The 20,442-nt window shown below is 43.2% G+C and overlaps 1 protein-coding gene across 2 annotated transcripts in view; it reads left to right on the top strand.

Moving 5' to 3' along the window:
- plxna3 (plexin A3) overlaps nt 1-20,442 on the top strand; it is a 223,737-nt gene that overhangs the window by 167,241 nt on the left and 36,054 nt on the right. For both annotated transcript variants that reach the window (XM_072681439.1, XM_072681438.1), the window contains exons 11-15: nt 11,560-11,656; nt 15,442-15,632; nt 15,835-15,983; nt 16,722-16,842; nt 19,171-19,307. In XM_072681439.1, the coding sequence (XP_072537540.1) occupies nt 11,560-11,656; nt 15,442-15,632; nt 15,835-15,983; nt 16,722-16,842; nt 19,171-19,307 (695 nt within the window). The remainder of the gene's footprint in view (nt 1-11,559; nt 11,657-15,441; nt 15,633-15,834; nt 15,984-16,721; nt 16,843-19,170; nt 19,308-20,442) is intronic.

The following is a 20,442-nucleotide window of genomic DNA, read 5'->3' as shown; positions in this document are numbered from 1 at the left end:
AAATTGTGAGTGTCCCGAGATGAACGACAGAGAATCAATCAGCGTCGTCTCCTCTTTACACACCGCTGCTACAACACACCGCTGCTCCAACACACCGCTGCTCCACACCTTCTCCAGGCCTGGGCTGGGCCGGGGTTTTTACTGTTAATTACTGTGCTGTTAATGAAGGGCTGAGTCCCGTATTTACGCTGTGAATTACAGTTGCACTTCATCTGCATTCCGAGCAGACAGTTCTCAGTCTGCCTTTCCGATTTTCCGGTGTGTTTCAAGGTCAGCAAACAGACAAACAGTCCATTGATGTAAAAGATGCTTCATTTTCAAAGGAGGGGTTTTTATTTCTTATGTAGATTTGTTTTCTACAAGTGTCGACATTAGGTTTCCGCCTAAGCAGTTGCTATGGTATCCTAGGTGGTTGCTATGGTGGTGCTAGGTGCTTGCTATGATGTTGCTATGGTGGTGTTAAGTGCTTGCAAGGTGACTTTTGTGGTATCACAGGCGATTGATATGATGTTGCTAGGTGGATGCTATGCTATTTCAGGTGGTTGCTTTAGTGGTCCTTAGTTCTCTCTAGAATGTTTGCTAGGCGGTTGCTATCATATTTCAGGTGGTTGCTATGGTGTTGCTAAGTGTATGCTAGATGGGGAGCTATAGTGTTACAAGGTGATTTTGATAGGATCCCAGGTGGTTCCTATGGTGTTGCTCAATGGTTGCTAGGGTGTTGCTAGGTTGCTTCTGTTGTATTTCAGGTGTTTGCTGTTGTGTTGTTGGTGGTTGTAATGTGGTTGTTATGATGTTGCTATAGTATGCCAGATGGTTGCTCGGGTATTGCTAGATGGTTCCTATGGTGTTGCTAAAGGTTGCTAGGGTGTTGCTGGGTGGCTGCTCTGGCATTTCAGGTAGTTGCTGTTGTGGTCCTTAATGGACGCTAGCGTGTAAACTAGGCATTTGCTATGGTATTTCGTATGGTTGCTGCAGTGTTGCCTAGTGCTGTTGCAAGGTGATTGCTATGGTATCCCAGGTGCTCACTATGGTGTTGCTAGATGGTTGCAGTGTGGTTGTTATGATGTTGCTATAGTGTGAAAGATGGTTGCTCGGGTGTTGCTAGTTGGTTGCTACGGTGGTGCTTAGTGCTTGCTAGGTGTTTTTGCAGGCAGTTGTTATGGCACATGAGGTGATTGCTGCAGTGTTGCAAGGTGATTGATATGGCACCCCAGGTGATTGAAATGTTGTTGCTAGGTGGTTGATATGGTATCCCAGGTGGTTGTTGTGGTGTCTCAGGCATGTGACATTCAGCCTTTATGCGCCTGCAGCCTGTAGCTGAACTACTATTGTCTAATAATGAACTTTAGATAAAAAAAAAGCCAAGAGTTAAAAAAATGGGGAGGAACCCTATTCCGAGTTATTTCCATAAAACCAGAGAAGCATTACGCACCATATTAGTCACAAATGATATCGTTAACTGACAGCGGCAGCTACTTGGCACACCTGTCCGAGCTCGTACTCTTTAGTAGCACTCAGTCATTTTAAAAGGGCGCCTTTAAAAAAGAGCTGAAGCCCCGAAAACCCTGCAAGGCGCTGGTGTCGCGTTACAGCCAGTGCGTCTGCTCTTTTACCCCCGATGCAAATGTGCAAATGCGCTCCCTCAGGGCATGTCTTTGGCTCGCAGTGCAGTGCAGTGCAGTAACGGCTCATTATTTCTGAACAAAAATCAAGTTAACTTGTCCTGTATTCTCCTTAATTTCTCCACTGCCTTCCGCCTCTGCCTGGTCCCAGCCCTTAGACAGCTGCCTTTTCAGCTTGTCACAATACTTCTATTGTGCAGCTTCAGCCTCCCTGAGGCAGTGAAGGACTGTGCTCTACCCGCTCAATGCGCTAGCGAGAGGTTTGAGCCGGATTCTGATTCAATTTCCAGCGGAGAAATCGAAGATTCAGATATTTGTAATTATGAGGTGCAGTGGAAGTCGCTGAAGGGAAACTAGTGGATTAATGATTAAGGTTCTGATTTTGACAGATTGAATTTATTACGCACGTCAGGAGATAACAGTCAGAGATATAATTACACTCTAAATCACTCAACACCGGAGAGGGCGTACCTCAAGGGTGTGTTTTTAGCCCCCTTTTGTTTTCCTTTTTTCCTGTTCAAACTTAAGGAAAGGATAAGACAGCCCAACTCAGCCAATTTGTTTCCTGTCTTAGACCGTGCTGCATTTTCATCAGATGTATGGTTTCTGCATAGCGACAGATTTTTACAGGGATTTGTCCCGTAGGAATGAATGGGGTGCGAAAGTTTGTGCACCCATCGTATGTCATAATGATACAAATGATTCCCAGATAACCACATAGGGTTCCACATCAACCACTTGCTTTCAACATGACATTGGAAGCACCTGGGATACCATAGCAGTAGCAGTTGTCTAGCAACCATCTGGTAACATCCTTTCAACCACAAAGCAACTCAATAGCACATAGAATACCATAGCAATCACATTCTAATACACAACACTGTAGTGCCCACCATTGCAACCACCTGCCAACACCATAGCAATCAACTGGGATACCCTAGCAACCACCTAGCAACACCATAGCAAGCAATTTGGATGGCTTAGCAAACACTTGGGATACCTTAAAATACACCATAGCAATCGCCGTAGAAGCATATTGGAATATCATAGCAGTCACCAAGCAACGCCATTGTAACCACCTAGCTTCACATAATTGACCATGTAGCAACAGCCTAGCAACTGGCTGAAAGTTTGAGCAACACCATAGCAACCCACATGGGGTTCCACACATAGGGTTCCACATCAACCACTTGTTTTCAACCTGACATTGGAAGCACATGGGATACCATAATAGTAGCAGTTGTCTAGCAACCATCTGGCAACATCCTTGCAACCACAAAGCAACTCAATAGCATATAGAATACCATAGCAATCGCATTCTAGTACAACACTGTAGTGCCCATCTAGCAGCACCGAACACCGTAACAGCCACCTGGTGTACAATTGCAACCACCTGCCAACACCATAGCAATCAAAAGGGATACCATAGCAACCTCTTAGCAACACCATAGCAACCACCTAGCAACACCATATCAAGCAATTTGGATGGCATAGCAAACACTTTGGATACCATAGAATACACCATAGCAATCGCCGTAGAAGCATATTGGAATATCATAGCAGCCACCAAGCAACGCCATTGTAACCACCTAGCTTCACATAATTGACCATGTACAAATAGCCTAGCAGCTGGCTGAAAGTTGGAGCTACTTAGGAAATGCTAAGTTCCAGTTTTATTATTATTATTGTTATTATTTATTTATTTATTTATTTATTTATTTATGTTTTAAAAACACAAACAGGGTTGTGGTAAATGCAGTATTCTGTAGCTGCATATCTCAAAACATTTTGTTTTAGGAATTCGAGTGGAGGAAAGAAAGATGTGAATTGCGATCCTGACTCAAACCCACATGGACCTTTTTTTCAGATCCATGGCTGTGCTTGGTGCGTACTGCGTACTGCCGACATCAGCATTACACCCCCCTGGCCTGCACATATATCAGTCTGATGCATCTCTCCCCCGTACACTCCCTCCATCACGTGCATGATAAATGCATTAGCTGGAGTTGAAACATCATGAGCGTTCGCTTTTGTCGTGCATTACCGTTGAACGCTTCCCCGTGGAAGATGAACCACACCGCCGCCCCGGAGCGCTTCGCCAGACCCAGACAACATTCAGAGACATTTTTCAGGACATATTTTCTTTTCTCCGTCCTTCCCGAAATGAGAGGTGAACAGAATACCCGAAATGAGCCCATAAGTGTAAGTGTTGCTAAGCGCCACTGACCCCTTAGCGACAGGAACCGGCCGTGTTACCGGGGAAACGTAGCGCGGAGGCCTCTTTTTTTTTTTTTTTTTTACACAATGCCCAAGTTCTAAACCAGCCTCTTGATGAAGAGAGCCCCTCACAAAGAAGTCCATTATCCTCTGAGCAGGGTAGCGGAGGCTTTTTGAATAAAAACACTTAAATGTTATTTTTGTCAGGCTTTTTGAACCAGCTCACCCTCATTATTCTATTATTCTCATCAAGTGCTCAATCAGGCATTAGCGTTTTTCTGCTGCTCCGCAGAGAGGAACATGCAGACAAAAGCCCCTCCCAGCTTTAATGTTCTTCATGCGAACATGTGAACATGCGGCCGTTCCAAACCCGGGGCTGCAGGTCTCCAGCAGGGTTCTGAGAAAAGTGGCAAATTTAAAAACTTCATTACTCCACTCCAGTGCCCGCGGTGCTGGAAGCCTCGCCTTCCTCCACCAGTCATTTCAGCAGAGTGTCAGGCAGTAAATGGCAGGGTGGTTGCAGGTGGGCTGGGGTGAGATTCTCAAAAATGTAATTTAGCACGAAATGCTAAATACATCGTTAACTAGTTCTCGGTAACGTAACGGAAGAGTGTCTGTTAAATAACAAGCATTTCCCAAAACCTCTGTATGTAAATTACTGTGTGACGCGGCTCGCAAATGAACGACCAACCCAACCTGTTCATGATTCAGTACCTTTTGATTTGGGTTTGGCCTGCAGTTCAGCACCCTAAAGCCAGGGGGCGCTAGTTCTGTGACAAAAGATCTGCATGAAATGGAGAAATAATAATAGTAAAAATTACAATAGATATAATTTGTTTTAAAGAAATAAAAGACTACATCTTAATAATAATAATGTAAATAAATAATGATATAACTATAAATTACAGGAAAATATATATTTTAAATATATAAATATATTATATATATAATATATATTTAAATAAATAATAATAGTTGTTTATTTATATTTATTTATTCATACATTATAATATTTTTTCCTGTAATTTCAGTAAATAAACAGTGTTTATGCTTTAGTTTATGCAGAAGTGTGCACAGCTCTGGACAGATTATATATACACACTATCTGTCCAAATGTTTGTGGACACCCCTTCTAGTGAATGCATTCAGCTACTTTAAGTTGTACCCATTGCTGACACAGTTGTGCAAATGCGCGCACGCACACACACCGCTTGTGTAGTCCCTGTCGAATTATGGCCAATAGAATAGGACTCTCTGTACTAAAGGGGTATGAAGCCCCCCGAGCATTGAGCTGCATCATCGCTTTTGTGGCTTTCCGATATCGTTGCCTTTAAAACAGGGAAAACAGCAATATGAATGGAATGGGAATAATTATTTCAATTGATGAAGAAATATTTGAAAAGAAATCATTTCTAATGTTTTTATGGTGTATTAATAAAGACTGCTGTAGATCTGACAGTTGAATCCGTGGTTTAGAGTAGGTCTGGTTTGGCTGAAGCTCTGCAGGGACTTTAGAGACACTCTCAGAACTGCCTCCTCCGTTTCTCAGGTCTTCACTGGTTTGTAGGTTAGTGGTTTTGTGGAGGGGAGGCTCTGATCCGGTCCTGTGATGGTGATGGTGGCGGTGCTGTATGAGTGGGCTCTGTGAGGAGAGAGTCAGCTGATCTGGAATCTGTAAATGAAGGAATGGCTCAGTGAGCTGTAAGCGATATTCCAGAAACTTCTCTCTGACATCACGGCCGTTCTCATGAGGAAGGAATGCTTCGGTTAGCCTCGGATCAGCGCACCTACCTCATTTCTGATGACACGAGTTTAACCGTCCATATCTCTCTCTGTCTGTCTGTCTCTCTCTCTCTCTGTCTGTCTGTCTCTCTGTCTGTCTGTCTGTCTGTCTCCCCCCCTCTCTTCCCCTCTCTCTCTCACTGTGTGTGTGTCTCTCTTTCTCTCTGTCTCGCTCTCTCTCTCTGTCTCAGCCTCTCTGTCTGTCTGTCTGTCTGTCTGTCTCTCTCTCTCTCTCTCTCTCTCTCTCTCTCTCTCTCTCTCTCAGCCCCTCTGTCTGTCTGTCTCTTTCTTTCTCTCTCTCTCTCTCTCTCTCTCTCTCTCTCTCTCTCTCTCTCTCTGTGTCTCTTTCTCTCTCTCTCTGTCTGTCTGTCTGTCTCTCTCCCCCTCTCTCTCTCTCTGTCTGTCTCTCTCTCTCTCCCCCCCCTCCCCCTCTCTCTCTCACTGTGTGTGTCTCTCTTTCTCGCTATCTCTCTCTCTCTCTCTCTCTGTGTCTCTCTGTCTCTTTCTTTCTCTCTCTGTCTGTCTGTCTGTCTGTCTGTATGTGTATCTGTCTCACTCGCTGTCCTTTTCTGTTCTCTCTGTCTCTCTCTCTGTCTCTGTCTCTTTCTTTCTTTCTCTCTGTCTGTCTCTCTCTCTCTCCCCCCCCCTCTCTCTCTCTCACTGTGTCTCTCTTTCTCTCTGTCTCAGCCCCTCTCTCTGTCTCTCTCTCGGTCTCTGTGTGTCTGTGTCTCTCTCTCTCTCTCTCTCTCTCTCCCTCTATTTCACACTCACTCTCTCACCCCCTCTTTCACACTGTTTCACTTACTCTCTCTCTTCCCCTGTCACACTCTGTCTCACTCTTTCGCTCTCTCCCTCTCCCTGTTGCTTTCTCTCCCTCTCTATACATCCCTCTCGCACCTTCTCCCTCTCTCTCTCTCTCTCTCTCTCTCTCTCTCTCTCTCTTTCTCCTCGCTGTCCATCATTATCACTTTTCCCCTGCCGTCCTCTGAAGCCCGTGCCACGATCATCATTCCTCATGGCTGGAAACGAACCAAGCCAAAGCTCATCAGAGTCGGTTTGGCAGGGGCCGAAACGGTTCCCAGTCGCGTCCGTATCAGTGCTCGAGTCCCAGAATTCCCATTCCCCTCAGCATAGTAATTAAAGAAATGACGCAAACAAGCGGGAGAGCAAATTAGGCCCTGTTATTGCTGGTAGAGGCCTGGTAACAAGATACCTATGATTCAGTAATTAGGTTAGCATTAGGTAATGCGCGCGGAGGGGCACGCTCCCATACGTCATCCGAGCTGCGCCCGCGCTGCGCCGTCCTTCTGCTGAGCCGAGCCTCATTTTCGTAACTTAATTAAATGTACAAGAAAACCTCCACCATTAAGTTCCATTGATTTTCAGTGTGTCACTTAAGGGACTCTGCACTGACGAGCCAGATCAGAGCCGGAGAGCACACTATGGGGCTGCAGGCTACAGGCTACAGGCTGGCTGTATCGAAACCTTAGTAAACATCTTTGCGAGAGGAAAATCCTACTTAATGCTTAAAAGTCTGCTTCCATTATTGGAATTAATTGCAATCACTTCATTTAGTAAAGGGTGTTTTTTTTGTTTGTTTTTTTTTTGTAAGTCGCAGCATTTTCTTTCTTTTTTTTTTTTCCTCTCCTGAGTCAATATCTCCGCCCGGTTATTCATCATCTCCCCCCATGCCGTAAACAGCCCTGCTGTATTAACTTTGCTGCAATAAGTAGATTGTTGAGCACATCATTTATTAAGAGGACGGCTGTTAAAAACCCCAGCCAGCTCTTTCTTTCTGCCTTCCTCTCGCGCCACTTGTCGCTTGTTGCAGGCTTCTAGCAGGCAAACAGGATTGTAATAAGCCCAACACGCTGTAGAAAACACAATCCACACGCTGGAGATGGAGCTTTTTCATTCCTGCTGATGGTTTCCAGTCTGGAGTATTTGTTGTGGGGTGTAGCGCGTGTGTGTGTGTGTTTGCACTGCTGATGGATTCAATAGAGGGGTGGGCCGGGGAGAGGGGGGGGGCTTAAAGGTAAGAATACCTTGCTGTCGTTTACTAGTCATTTCCAATGATTCTCCTGACAGAATCAGGCCAGGCTGTCTCCTCGCAGAGCGCACGGCGATACTGTGGGAAGACAAGCCTGAGGAAAATCAATTCACTACTGGCACAGATAAGCCGTATTGTATGGGCCAACACAAAGGCTCTCGCGCATTTACACTCGCCGGCTAATCTCCTCAAAGCTGCCCTGCCTTTCACTGGAGAGGAGGCAATAGGCAAGAAAATACATCATATTACTGCCCAAAATACATTGTGTACGACTCTCTCCCTCTCCTCTTTCTCTCCCCTAGCTTTCATCACCGCAGCTTATGCATGACAACAACCCATTTTATATAGTTTTCTATTTATTTACGTTTCTTCACCAATTCTTCTCTTTTTTTTATTCTCCTTTTGGTGTCTTCACAAGCATTTCTGGATTTAGACCCAAAAATACAGTCAACATAATGGACAGCTCCTTTCCCTGGCTTTTTTTTTTTTTTTTCTTCCAGCCTACGTTCAGGTGTGTTTGGTATTTGCCAATGCTTCTTTGAAGCCCACAGGCTTATTTTCCTCCCACCCACCCGCGAAGCTTCAGCCGTGCAACACTTTGCCGCCACTTTGTTGCTGTTGGAGTTTGTGTCTTTGAGCAGAGAAAGAAAAAAATATATAATAAAGGCCGTAATAAACCCAGCCTGCAAATTCCGCTATAAGCTAATGATGTTCAGACGGTGACCTCTCTAACCTGGAGCGCTCCGCAGGTCATCCATAATTGACCCCAATTACGAGGGAAGATGCAGAGCAGCTGGGTCCTATAGAAGCATGCGGCTGCTCGGAGCCTGGTGTCAACAGGTTGAGTTAGCTTTACTTCGGCCTTTCGTCACCCCCGCCGGAGCCCAGCGCACTCCACTTCCTCTCAGATACGCCTAAGAGCAGCTGAGGGAGGACTCGAGTTTGTTATATACACACACACACACACATTGACACACACTCTGCTAAGGTGGGGATGGGGGGTCCCGGTTCTGTGCAGGGTCCTATAGGAGCCTATGGGGAAAAAAAACACTGTATAACTTCAGAATGAAGCCATGGTATCAGAAAGTCAGCGGTCAGAAGGTCCTGATGCTCGGTTCAGTTATTGATCGTTGGGCTAGAAGAGCACTGTCACTTCTCTGTGAGCTCCAGATGCTGTGTGGATTCGGTCGGTTCTAACAGGAGCTTACCTGATTTACTTTAATGAAGGACTGATTAGATAAACTACACTGAAGCGATAATGCTTTTCATTTGCAGGATTTTAATGTCAAGTGGTTGCAAATGAAGAAAATATGTTGAATATCAACACAGTTTTTGCCAAAACAAGTAATTGTGAGGAAGCAGCCACTTGACATTTCAGTTTCGGTGCTGAATGGTAACTGTAAACGCTGGCTTTCCTCGACGAGAGCTTTGGAAAAGGAAAAGCTACACACTCTCTCACACACACACACACACACACAGTATGCTTTATTAGTTTATTTGTATTTACTCCAGTGTCACATTTGTACTGGTGTATAATCACCCTAACTGGTGGAGAGAGTGTTCAGTGTAATGCTTGCACAACCTTCCAAGAATGATCTGTGTGTTAAGATGCCGGTATCATTTCTGTTGTAGATGTAAACTGTCAAATTGATATTAAATCAGATTTACTGGTGACAATCATACACAGCACAACTTTTAGTGAAATGCTTTGACGGCTGTCTGCTCAGAAAATCAATATATAATGAAAATAAAAGACAAAAATATATTGAGATAAAAATGTAATAATGTAGATAAAAAATATAGAAGGATATGATGCACATTTCTAAAAAATATATAATTCAGTCACACAAACCCTAGAGAACAAGGTAAAGAATAGAGATAAACTAGAATTATTTAGAAATCTAGATAAAAATATTTGTAAAAAAGTATATAGTATAATAAAACATAAAAATCATAAAATCAAGACAAAAAGAATTAAGATGGAAAAAATGTAGAGAGAAAAATCTAAAATTATATGGATTATAGAAAGATACATAAAAACAAGCCAAAAATGATAGAGAGAGAAATATCTGAAAAAAATATAGAATATATAGAATTATTTATTAATATAGATCAAATATAGTGTAATACAAAAAATGTGAAATAAAAAAAATGGAGAGAGAATATCTGGAAAAAAAGAATATATAGAATCATTTATTAATATAGATAAAAATGTGAAATAACAAATGGAGAGGGAGAATATCTAAAAAAATATATAGAAAATATAGAATCATTTATTAATATAGATGAAATATAGTGTAATATAAAAAATGATGGTGTAAACCTTTACGTTACGTTATTGCTGCTGTTGCTGTGACTTTATTCCTTTATTCAGTTTTGATACATCGCAGTATGCATCACTATTATCTGGTTGTAAATATTGTGATAGAAGTGCGAGTACATATCGCCCGTCCCAGACTGTGAACAATTTCCCACATGCCACGGTGACTCAGGCTGCTAGCAAATGCTCCCGGTGTGGTGTGTGTTTGCCTTGTAGTGATTGATTTGTGCTGCATGGCTGAATGAACAGCGCTGTAGCAGCTGATGTTTCACTCAGCCCTAATGACCAGCCGAAGGAATGGAGCTTTCTTGTCGGCGCTTTGGGACTTTTTGGTTTTGCCTTAAATAGAAGTTAAAGTAGTGCGGTTTCACTGCGGGAGCTCTTAGCCCACCGGTCAGACGCTGCGATACCGACATTTATCCAGAACCGGAGGCTGTGAGCACAGATTTTTCGAATGCGGTGTGGGTCCTTCTGGTTCACTCACACTTGGTTTCGCCCAGCCCTCCACGTTGCTGCAAAGGCTGCGATTGATGGCGCTGCTCAGCGATATTCTCGCCGAGTTGGGTCGGCTAAGTGCTCTCACAGTTGCTGCTAATTAAAACGTGGATGATGGAGAGAAAAAAACAAACAAAACAGCACTGTTCTCTGGGCTGAGCAAAATGCAAGTATACTCTCCAACACACAACGTTCTGGACTTTGCCAAACTACGCTTTTAGAAATAGTGGTTTTTGGAGCGATTGCCTGGAAGAACCACTGTTGGTTCCACTAAGAGAATGTGAAGAACCTTTGTCAGGACTTGCCCCAGAACCTTTTAGAAACATTTATTCTCAGGGTTTGAGGGGAAGTGGACCTTGATACGCAAGGCCAAACCGTGAAATACGCAATGGACAAAAGTATTTGGCCACACCTATTAATCACTGAATTCCGGTGTTTCATTCATACCTATTTCCACAGGTGCATACAGTAAAATCAAGCCCCTAGCCATGTAATCTGCATTTACACACTTTACATTAAGAATGGGAGGTTCTAAAGAGCTCACTGAACTCCAGCGTGGTTCTGTATGTAATAGGAGACACCGCTGCACCAACAACTACAAGTCAGCTGGTGAAATTTCCTCCCTCCTAGATCTTCCTCCATCAGCTGTGAGTGGTATTATTATTGAACAGTGGAAGAGTTTAGGAGGAACAGCTCACAGAGACCAGCTCAGTGTCCACAGAGTGTCTGTCAGACCACGTAAAGTTACAGAGCAGGGTCAGGGCCGAGTGCTGAGCTCAGAGCAGAGTGCAGAAAAGCCTCCAACTGACTCAATAACTGCAGCAGAGCTCAAGACCTGCTGCTGCTGTTAAAACTTAGAGCAAAGGGGGACCAGCTCCATATTAATGCCTATGGATTTACAATGGGATGTTGTACAAGCTCAAAAAGAAGGTGTAATATGTAGGCGTCCAAATACTTTTTATCCATATAGTGTATTACTCTGCAGACGATATGTCTGGATTTCTGCTGGATGAGAGGAAGAGTGAGACATCTTCGACTGACCTGACTGGTTTGTTCCTGTTCTTTCCCTGCAGTACTGGTACGAGGGCAATGAGATGGGGGACCTGCCGGTGGATTTCTCCATTGTCTGGGACGGAGACTTCCCCATTGATAAACCTTCCACCATGAGAGGTAAGTTCCTCTCGTTCTTATGCTGCGAGGCCAGAGCTGTCCCAACACAGGCTTTCCAAAAGCAGTACAAGAAACACTAGAGCTCTCCCTCAGTGGGATGTTCTTACACAATGATGTGGAGTTTAGAAGATCAGACCTGCACAAAGCATCAGGCAGGTGTGGGAATTAGATTTAGAGAGTTGTAATAGTGTTGCAAATAACATGGGTATAGTATGTAGTGACTGCATTAACCCTTTCCAAACCTCTTCCTGAGGAATCCTAGCATTATAACTTTCATATAGTATTCCATCCAGTATTACAATATACTGCTTATACAAATCAGTGCTTCATTAAGGTGAATCAGCTCAGCCACTGGAATTGAACCTATGCAATGGCTGAAGGGCCTAGAACCAAATATCAAGTCAAGTCAAATGTATTTGTATAGCTTTTTACAACTGTTATTGTCACAAAACAGATTTACACAATCAGTAATTAGTAAAAGACAGAAAGAAATCAATAACATAAAAAGACATGAAAAATCTAAGACCCCCAGTGAGCAAACCAATGGCAACAGTGGCAAGGAAAAACTCCCTTAGAGCTGGAGGAAGAAACCTTTGAGGAACCAAGACTCACAAGGGGGAACTGACCCATCCTCCATGGGTCAAAACTATTTATTAATTATTGATAAGTCACTGAACCACCTAAACTGTTGTACTGCTCTGATCATAATCATAATCTAATAATCATGGTATAGTAGAACTTAATATAGACATGGCAGTGATGCTCAGAGTAATGAGAGTAGTGATAGTTAATAGTGGTGATATAAATACAAATCTGCCACTATTAATATTCTATAAATGTAAATATAGATATTCATATGAAATATTTCAATTTATTGAAGTTATATGTGTTTTATATAGAGGCAAAAACACACTCTTTCCCAGATACATGGCTCTAAACTGTTCCACTGCTCCACAGCTCAATGCTGAGGTGTGCTTTTTACCCCTCTAACCCACACCTGGCATTAGACATTGTGCCAATAGATTCATATTTATCTGCTAGTTTAGAGTGTCCTATTGTATTGGCAACACTTCTCTAAAAGGACTAGACAAGTTGTTTGTGTGTGTGCATATGCTCATCAGTGTCATCGATGGATGCACCTTACAGTAGCTCAGAGCATTGCTTAGCAATGAAAGAACTGTGTTCTTTGCAGTGATGGTGGAATGGGGATGACTTGGGGACGAGGTGGGGTGGTGATCATCCAACGCAATCAAATCCTCACAGCAATGCTCCAGAATCTAGTAGAAAGTCTTCTTCCCTGGACAGTAGAGAGACAGTTTCAGGCAGACTCCAACAGACTCCAATAGAAATACCCTTGATTTTGGAAGAAGCAATACAAGAGCAGGTGTCCCAATACTTTTGTCCATAAACAGAATGATTCACAATGTGGCATACATACATAAATACATATGTGTGCATTGCTTAAAAGGGTTGTCCACAAACCTTTGGACATACAGTGTACACAACACAATAGAAAACCAGTTGTTAGGTCCCCTAGTGGTAGAACAGTAGAATGACAGGGCAGGGCTATTGACAGGGCAGTGGCAGGTGCCTCAGAAACAGGCCCACTGTTCTCGGTCCGCAGTCGCAGTGTATTGAGCAGCCTGGTCAGCTCCGGTGGACAGACGTGTTGCGTTTGAGTGGATCTCAATACATCTTTAATGCAAATAGGATTTCTGCATCCATTCAGCACACATAGTGACTCAGGCATCCTCCTCTCCTCCAGCAGAGCATATTTTATTGATAGCTCTGTGCTTGGTGTCTATTTTTGTGTTTTATAGCTCCATTTTACCTCTGAGGACGGAACGGTCCATATGTGTCCTCCTTCATCCTCGCTGCGTGTCGTCTAATTATATTTCAAAGTATGGAAGAAATTAGGACAGACAGCTTTCCGCTCGCTTTTGATCTTTTAGTGGGAAGAAGAGGAGAGGGGGAAATAAAGAGGGAGGAAGAGTGAAAGAGAGAATTGGGGGGGGGGGGGGGGTTGGTGGACCTGCTGGTGGATTTCTTCCTTCTTCATCACATGGGACGGAGGCTTCAACCGTAGTGAAGTGAGAGAGGAAGAGAGAGACAGACAGACAGTGTAGTGAGATGAGTTCTACACCGACATGCACAACATGTCCAAATGTTTGTGGACACCCCTTTTAATGAATGCATTCAGCTGCTAAGTTAGGATGCACCCATTGCTGACACAGTGAGACAGCTTGTCTAGTCCCTATACAGAAGTGCTGCCAATACATTAGGACTCTGTGGAGCAGATAAACATGAACCTGTTGGCAGCATGCCGCCTAATGATGGTTGGGGATGAGGTGGAGTGAGCATCCAACATCCTGACCTCACTAACACTAACTTCTTGTCGCGGAATGCAATCAAATCCTCACAGCAATGTTCCTCCAAAATCTAGTAGAAAGTCTTCCTCCTGGGACAGAAGGAACAGATATTTCAACAAAAGCAGGATCAACTGTTTAATAGCCTTGATTTTGGAAGAAACCGTGAATGAGCAGGTGTCCCAATACTTTCGTCCATATGGTGTATGATGGTCTAGAAAAGTTTTCATATAGGCAACAAACAGGGCACGGAGTACGAGAGTGTGCTAAGCACTGTAAATGTAAGATGAAGGAGAGTGAGAGTTGAGATCTGCCCACGCTAGCCTGGACATGGGAGCTTTGATGGAAATGGTTGACCCTCTGTGTGTGGAGATGAGTGTGGGGGTCATGCGTCCAGCAGCTGATCAATACTGGTCAGCTCAGACCTCCTTTGCCTATCTTACCACAGCTGCTTTAGCGGGATTACCCAGAGGACGAGAGCTGTGTGTGTGTGTGTGTGTGTGTGTGTGTGTGTGTGTGTGTGTGTGTGTGTGTGTGTTTTCGTTTTCATACATTTCCAGGACCAACTATTCTACGAAAGCCAGAGAAAAACAGGTCCAATACATTACCGATACATTATCTGTCCAAATGTTTGTGGACACCCTTCGAATTAATGCATTCAGCTACTCTAAGTTATGCCCATTGCTGACACAGCTTGTCTAGTCCCTGTAGAGAAAGACAGCCACTGGAATAGGACAGATAAACATGAACCTATTGGCACCATGCTACCTAATGCCAGGGGTGGGGTAGAGGAGCACAACGCCCCCAGAATTGAGCTGTGGAGCAGTGGAAAAACTGTGTTCTTTGCAGTTGTGGTGGAATGGGGATGACTTGGGGACGAGGTGGGTTGGTGATCATCCAACATTCTGACATCAGTAACGCTCTCGTCACTGAATGCAATCAAATCCTCACAGCAATGCTCCAGAATCTAGTAGAAAGTCTTCTTCCCTGGACAGTAGAGAGACAGTTTCAGGCAGACTCCAATAGAAATACCCTTGATTTTGGAAGAAGCAATACAAGAGCAGGTGTCCCAATACTTTTGTCCATAAATAGAATGATATATACAGTATAATACATGACCCCACGTCCTGGCAAGATATAAAAACAAACCCATACGTGTGTGTGTGTGTGTGTGTGTGTGTGTGTGTGGGAGAGAGGCAGAAATGTGAGCTCTGAGTAGAGTAAATGCAGGCGTGGGCTCTGCCTTCACTGCTTTCACCCTTACAGTTCAATTATCGACCTGCTGCTACACGCTTCTGGCTTCACTCCTACTGCTGCCCTCCAACCAGCCAGCTGACTATAACACTTTATTTCTCTCTCTCTCTCTCTCTCACACTCTCTCTCACTCTCTCTCTCTCACTCTCTCACTTTCCTCCACAGCTCTCCTGTATAAGTGTGAAGCTCAGAGGGACAGTTGCGGCCTGTGTCTGAAGGCTGACAGTATGTTTGAGTGCGGCTGGTGTCTGGCTGATAAGAAGTGTCTCCTGAAGCAGCACTGTCCTTCGCCCGAACACAACTGGATGCATCAGGGCCGTCGCAACGTGCGCTGCAATCATCCTCGCATTGCCAAGGTAACACACACTCACACACACATACACACGGCCTATTTTCCAGAGTTGCCAGTTTATTAGCAACCATGGTGCATAAACCCTTTGGTCATTTTATAGGAATGTTTAACATGTATGTACAGTGTATATGTACACACACACACGCACACACACACACACACACACAGGATCCTTTATGAGCCTAAGAATGCATATGTGTCTGTAGATCCAGCCTTTGACAGGTCCTAAAGAGGGAGGCACACGTGTGACGATTGAGGGGGAGAATTTGGGGCTGCAGGTGAGAGAGATCACCCATGTGCGAGTGGCCGGAGTGCGCTGCAATCCAGTGGCTCAAGAATACGTCAGCGCTGAGAGGTGAGATCTCTAAACTCCACTTCGAGCTGGGTTTTTCTTCAGGCCCGGTTCTGTGTAGGACAGTTTGGGCTCTTTTCTGCTCTGACACACCTGATTTAACTCATTGATGAATTGCCAGTTTTCGTAATAGGTATGTTAGAGCAGGAAATGCCCCCAAACTGTGCTGGATGCTGGCCGCCAGGACCCTTGAAGAGGGCTGACACTGTAAAAAAAGGGTCAAGTCATGCCAATTATCTGATTATTGGACATTTTTTGCCATATCTGTAATAATGAGCTGAGTTATTTCCAGTGCAGATCATAAACAATAAGCAGTAAATAAATCCACAACATGAGAAATTGCTCACAGACCACATAAATACATAAAAAACAAGAAATATATAAAACCATCAAACACATAACACTGTTTCAGTGCTTTTAGAAAGCATTCATACCGTGCAGGGCTTCTGAGTGGACTGGATGTCTGTAATAAAGTCTGCATCCACCCCCGAATAGCCTCAGAACATCAGCAGCTTGTACCAATAATAAAACATATAAGGCAATGTAAATGTACTCAGCTTCTGTGAGTGAAGCATAAACAGCCATTAGATCAAATGTGTCTGAAATGAGATGTTTGCTTCTGGAAGCTGAATGTCTTCAGGAGAAAGCACAGAGTAATCTCAGTAAGTGATCTCAAGTGAACGCCATTACATTTGTGTGTGTGTGTGTGTGTGTGTGTATTTTTGTCTGTGTCTCTCTCAGGATTGTGTGTGACATGGAAGAATCTCTGATGGCCAGTCCTCCAGGTGGTCCGGTGGAGCTATGTATCGGGGACTGCAGCGCTGAGTATCGTACTCAGTCCTCTCAGTCTTACTCTTTTGTGGTACGTGCTCCTCACACCTAAGTCTCACACCATCTGACTTAATATTTTTGCATGTGTACAGTACGGTTCATAAGTCTGGAATCTCTTCGTATGTTATTGATTTGTTTTTTATTTAATAATGTATTTAATAGTAACTTAATTTTATTAATCATTCATTTATTAATTTAACCCATTATTCCCATTAATGGGATATTCCTTGGCAGTAATAATTTTATATATATATATATATATATATATATACACATAAAGCCCACTATTGTACTGTTTGTTCCAAATATACTAGCTATTACTTTATGAGCTGTATGTACACATTGCTATTCACAAATAAGCATTTATACTGAGTGAGACCGTAGTCAAATTATTTGCTATATTTGATATATAAAATTATTGAAAACCAGGCCTCCAGAATTGTGCATGATTGATCCCCCTTTGCAAACCTGGAACATCCTCCTCCACCCATAATGGTATTTTGTTAAGCATGTCAGAGATAAATGCCACAGTCAGCCAATAGGAACTGACTCCCTGGGGCTGTGAGCCAATCAAATTGAACATCCAGAGCCACAGAATCAATAGGATTCCTGCATCTTTAATCTGTTAGCCAATCGAGTCCCCTGTAGAGCTCCTGCAATTGTGCAATTGACTGAGAGGGGAAGTAATGTAAAGTGTGACATGATTAACCCCCATCCACCTACTGCTGAGGTATAAGTGCTGCCCTGCGTGATTGAGCCAGCCAAGTACAGAATCAAGACACACACACATGCTTGTTATTATACAGTATCAGGACATGGGGGTTAACATACCTTTATATCTTATGTTCAAGATATGTTTTATTCTAAAAACTCCAGTAAACTGCCTTTTCATTTTCAGCTATTTTAGTCAAATAAAATAAATGTCATTAAATACATGGCTTTATATAATGTCTTAACAGATGCCTTTATAAGTACCTAAATGTAAAACCAAGTCACAAATGTATAGTTTAAAGTATATTATGTATATGTACTACAATTGCCTCCAAGTTAAAAAATGTCCGTGTGTTATATAAATGTACTATAGGTACCTACATCGACAATTATACATCCAGTATGTATTATACATGTACTGTAAGTACCTACATTTAATGATACATCCCATTTGTATTGTATATGTACTGTAAGTGCTGACATATTAAGATGTTCAGTATGTATTAGATTTGTGTTATAAGTACCTATGTGTAAAAAATAATGTCTAGTATGAATTATATATGTACTGTAAGTACCTACATGTAAAAAATGTCCCATATGTATTATATATGCACTAGAAGTACGCACATGTACAATTATATATCGCATATGTATTATAGATGTACTTTAAGTACCTACATGTAATGATGCATCCCATATGTATTATATATATACTTTATGTGCTGACATATTAAGATGTCCAGTATGTATTATATATGTTCTAAACATGCTGACATATTAAGATGTCCAGTATGTTTTATATATGTTCTGTACGTGCTGATATATATAATACATACTGGACATCTTAATATGTCTTATATGTATGTATTATATATGTACTGTAAGCACCTACATGCACAAATCTAGATAAATATATATCTATGTTAATATCTACATGTAATATTCTAATCCTAACTTTAACCTCAGTTGGAAACGCTAAGCTTTTACACTTTTACTTTTTTTTGCTCCTGTTAACCCTGTAACACACACCCACACAGGCATGCAAACACACAGTGTGCCACTGAGGGTCGTTATGGAGTCTGTAATTCATCGACACACACAGATGCCGTCATTTGCCCTCTCACACACATCCACAGTCAACTCATGCATCTCTCACACTCACTTAAAGAAGCATACACATTTAAGCATACACAGATGCCTCTACGCACACACACGCACACACACACATATATGACACTGCACATGGATGACCCTGGCTGGCCCTCTGGGGGGCTTTAATGAGGAGCAGAAACGGAAGGATGGAGAATGAGGAAAATTCACTCATCCAGGGCTGTAGGTACAAATGAATTGGAGTAAAAATGGGGCGACCTGCAGCCGGACAGAGCCAGCAAATGAACCAAGCTCACCACAACGAGCAACCAGAACCGTAGAATTACAGGAATTAGCTGGATTCCTGTTACTGTTGTGTTTAACAGCACTGTTTGTGTGATGTACTGCGATGCATTAATCTCCAGGTGGCTCTTCAACCTCCTTCGTTTCGGAGTGATTTCCAGTTCTTGGAAAGGTCTTTTGAGTATTTTCAACTCTAATCTTGTCAAAAGCAGCTGCTCAGTAAAGCGATCCTCCTGTGTGTGTCTGCGCTCTCCAGACTCCCATCTTTAATCGGGTGCGGCCGGAAAAAGGGCCCGTGTCAGGAGGGACCAGGCTGACCATCTCCGGCCGAAATCTGGACGCCGGCAGCGCCGTCACAGTGTTCCTGGCTCAGGAGAAGTGCTTGTTTGTGAGGTGAGTCGTTCACAGTCGGTGCACAAATCTAGCGTGGCTGTGTTTGCTCAGTCTGCAGACAGAGTGGATGTGTTTTTCCAGAGTGGGTGGGTTCCCTGATCTATCTGTAGTCAGAGCAGTCCTGTTCACTCTTATCTGCAGCTGGAGTGGATGTGTGTAAGCAAAGGGAATGAGTCCACTGCTCGGTCTCCAGCTACAGTCTCCAGCTACAGTCTGCTTCACTGCTTTATCAGTATCAGTGATCTGAACATGCGCAAGTCGGTAGCATGAATTCAGTTCCAGTGTTATGATGGTGTAACAAACCTCTTTTCCATGCAGTGTCCTTTGAGAGCCTTGTGGCTGAAGCTTTAGCATAGCTCAAAACAGGCAATGAATTTTCAGTGTTTAGAGAAAGTGGCTTTAACTAATAGCTGTCGGTACAAACATTAGGAGTGTAGGTGCTGATCGGGGTGTTCTTCACGTTTTGACATAATGTGAATCTGGCAGCTGTTCTTTACATTGTAAAAGGGTAAAGGTGCACATATTTGTCAGTGTACACTGTACAGCGAAGTGTGTCCTCCGCATTTAACCCATCTGTGGTAGTGAACTAGGGGCAGTGAGTACACACACACCCAGAGAGGAGGGCAGCCAACTCCAGCGCCCGGGGAGCAGAGAGGGTAAAGGGCCTTGCTCAAGGGCCCAACAGTGGCAGCTTGCCGAGCCCGGGAATCGAACCCACAACCCTGTTATCGATATCCTGGCGCTCTAAAATGCTCCAAAATGGCTCTAAATAAAATCTTTTTACATCGACCTTCATTGACAGTGAAGATGGGTGGTAACAGAGGGTGTTTTAGGGTGGTAGGTGGTGAAAGGTGTTTATTATAGAGGTTGAACGGTTGATTGCTCTGTACCACTCGCTGGAATCGTCACACCCCTCAGGCTCAATGGCCTGTGGGGCACCACTATTATGCCTGTGTATATATACATACAGCTCTTGCTGGAAAAAATAAGAGACCACCCTACATTATCAGTTTCTCTGGTTTTACTATTAAAGGCAATGCGTCAATATGGGAAATTAACATTTGCATTGTATTTCATAAACCATGGACAACATTTCCCCTAAATTTCAAATAAAAATATTACTATTTAGAGCATT

This window comes from Salminus brasiliensis, chromosome 6 (genome assembly GCF_030463535.1).
Source record: "Salminus brasiliensis chromosome 6, fSalBra1.hap2, whole genome shotgun sequence".
Lineage (NCBI taxonomy): Eukaryota > Metazoa > Chordata > Actinopteri > Characiformes > Bryconidae > Salminus > Salminus brasiliensis.
This window is presented reverse-complemented; position numbering and strand designations above follow the sequence as displayed.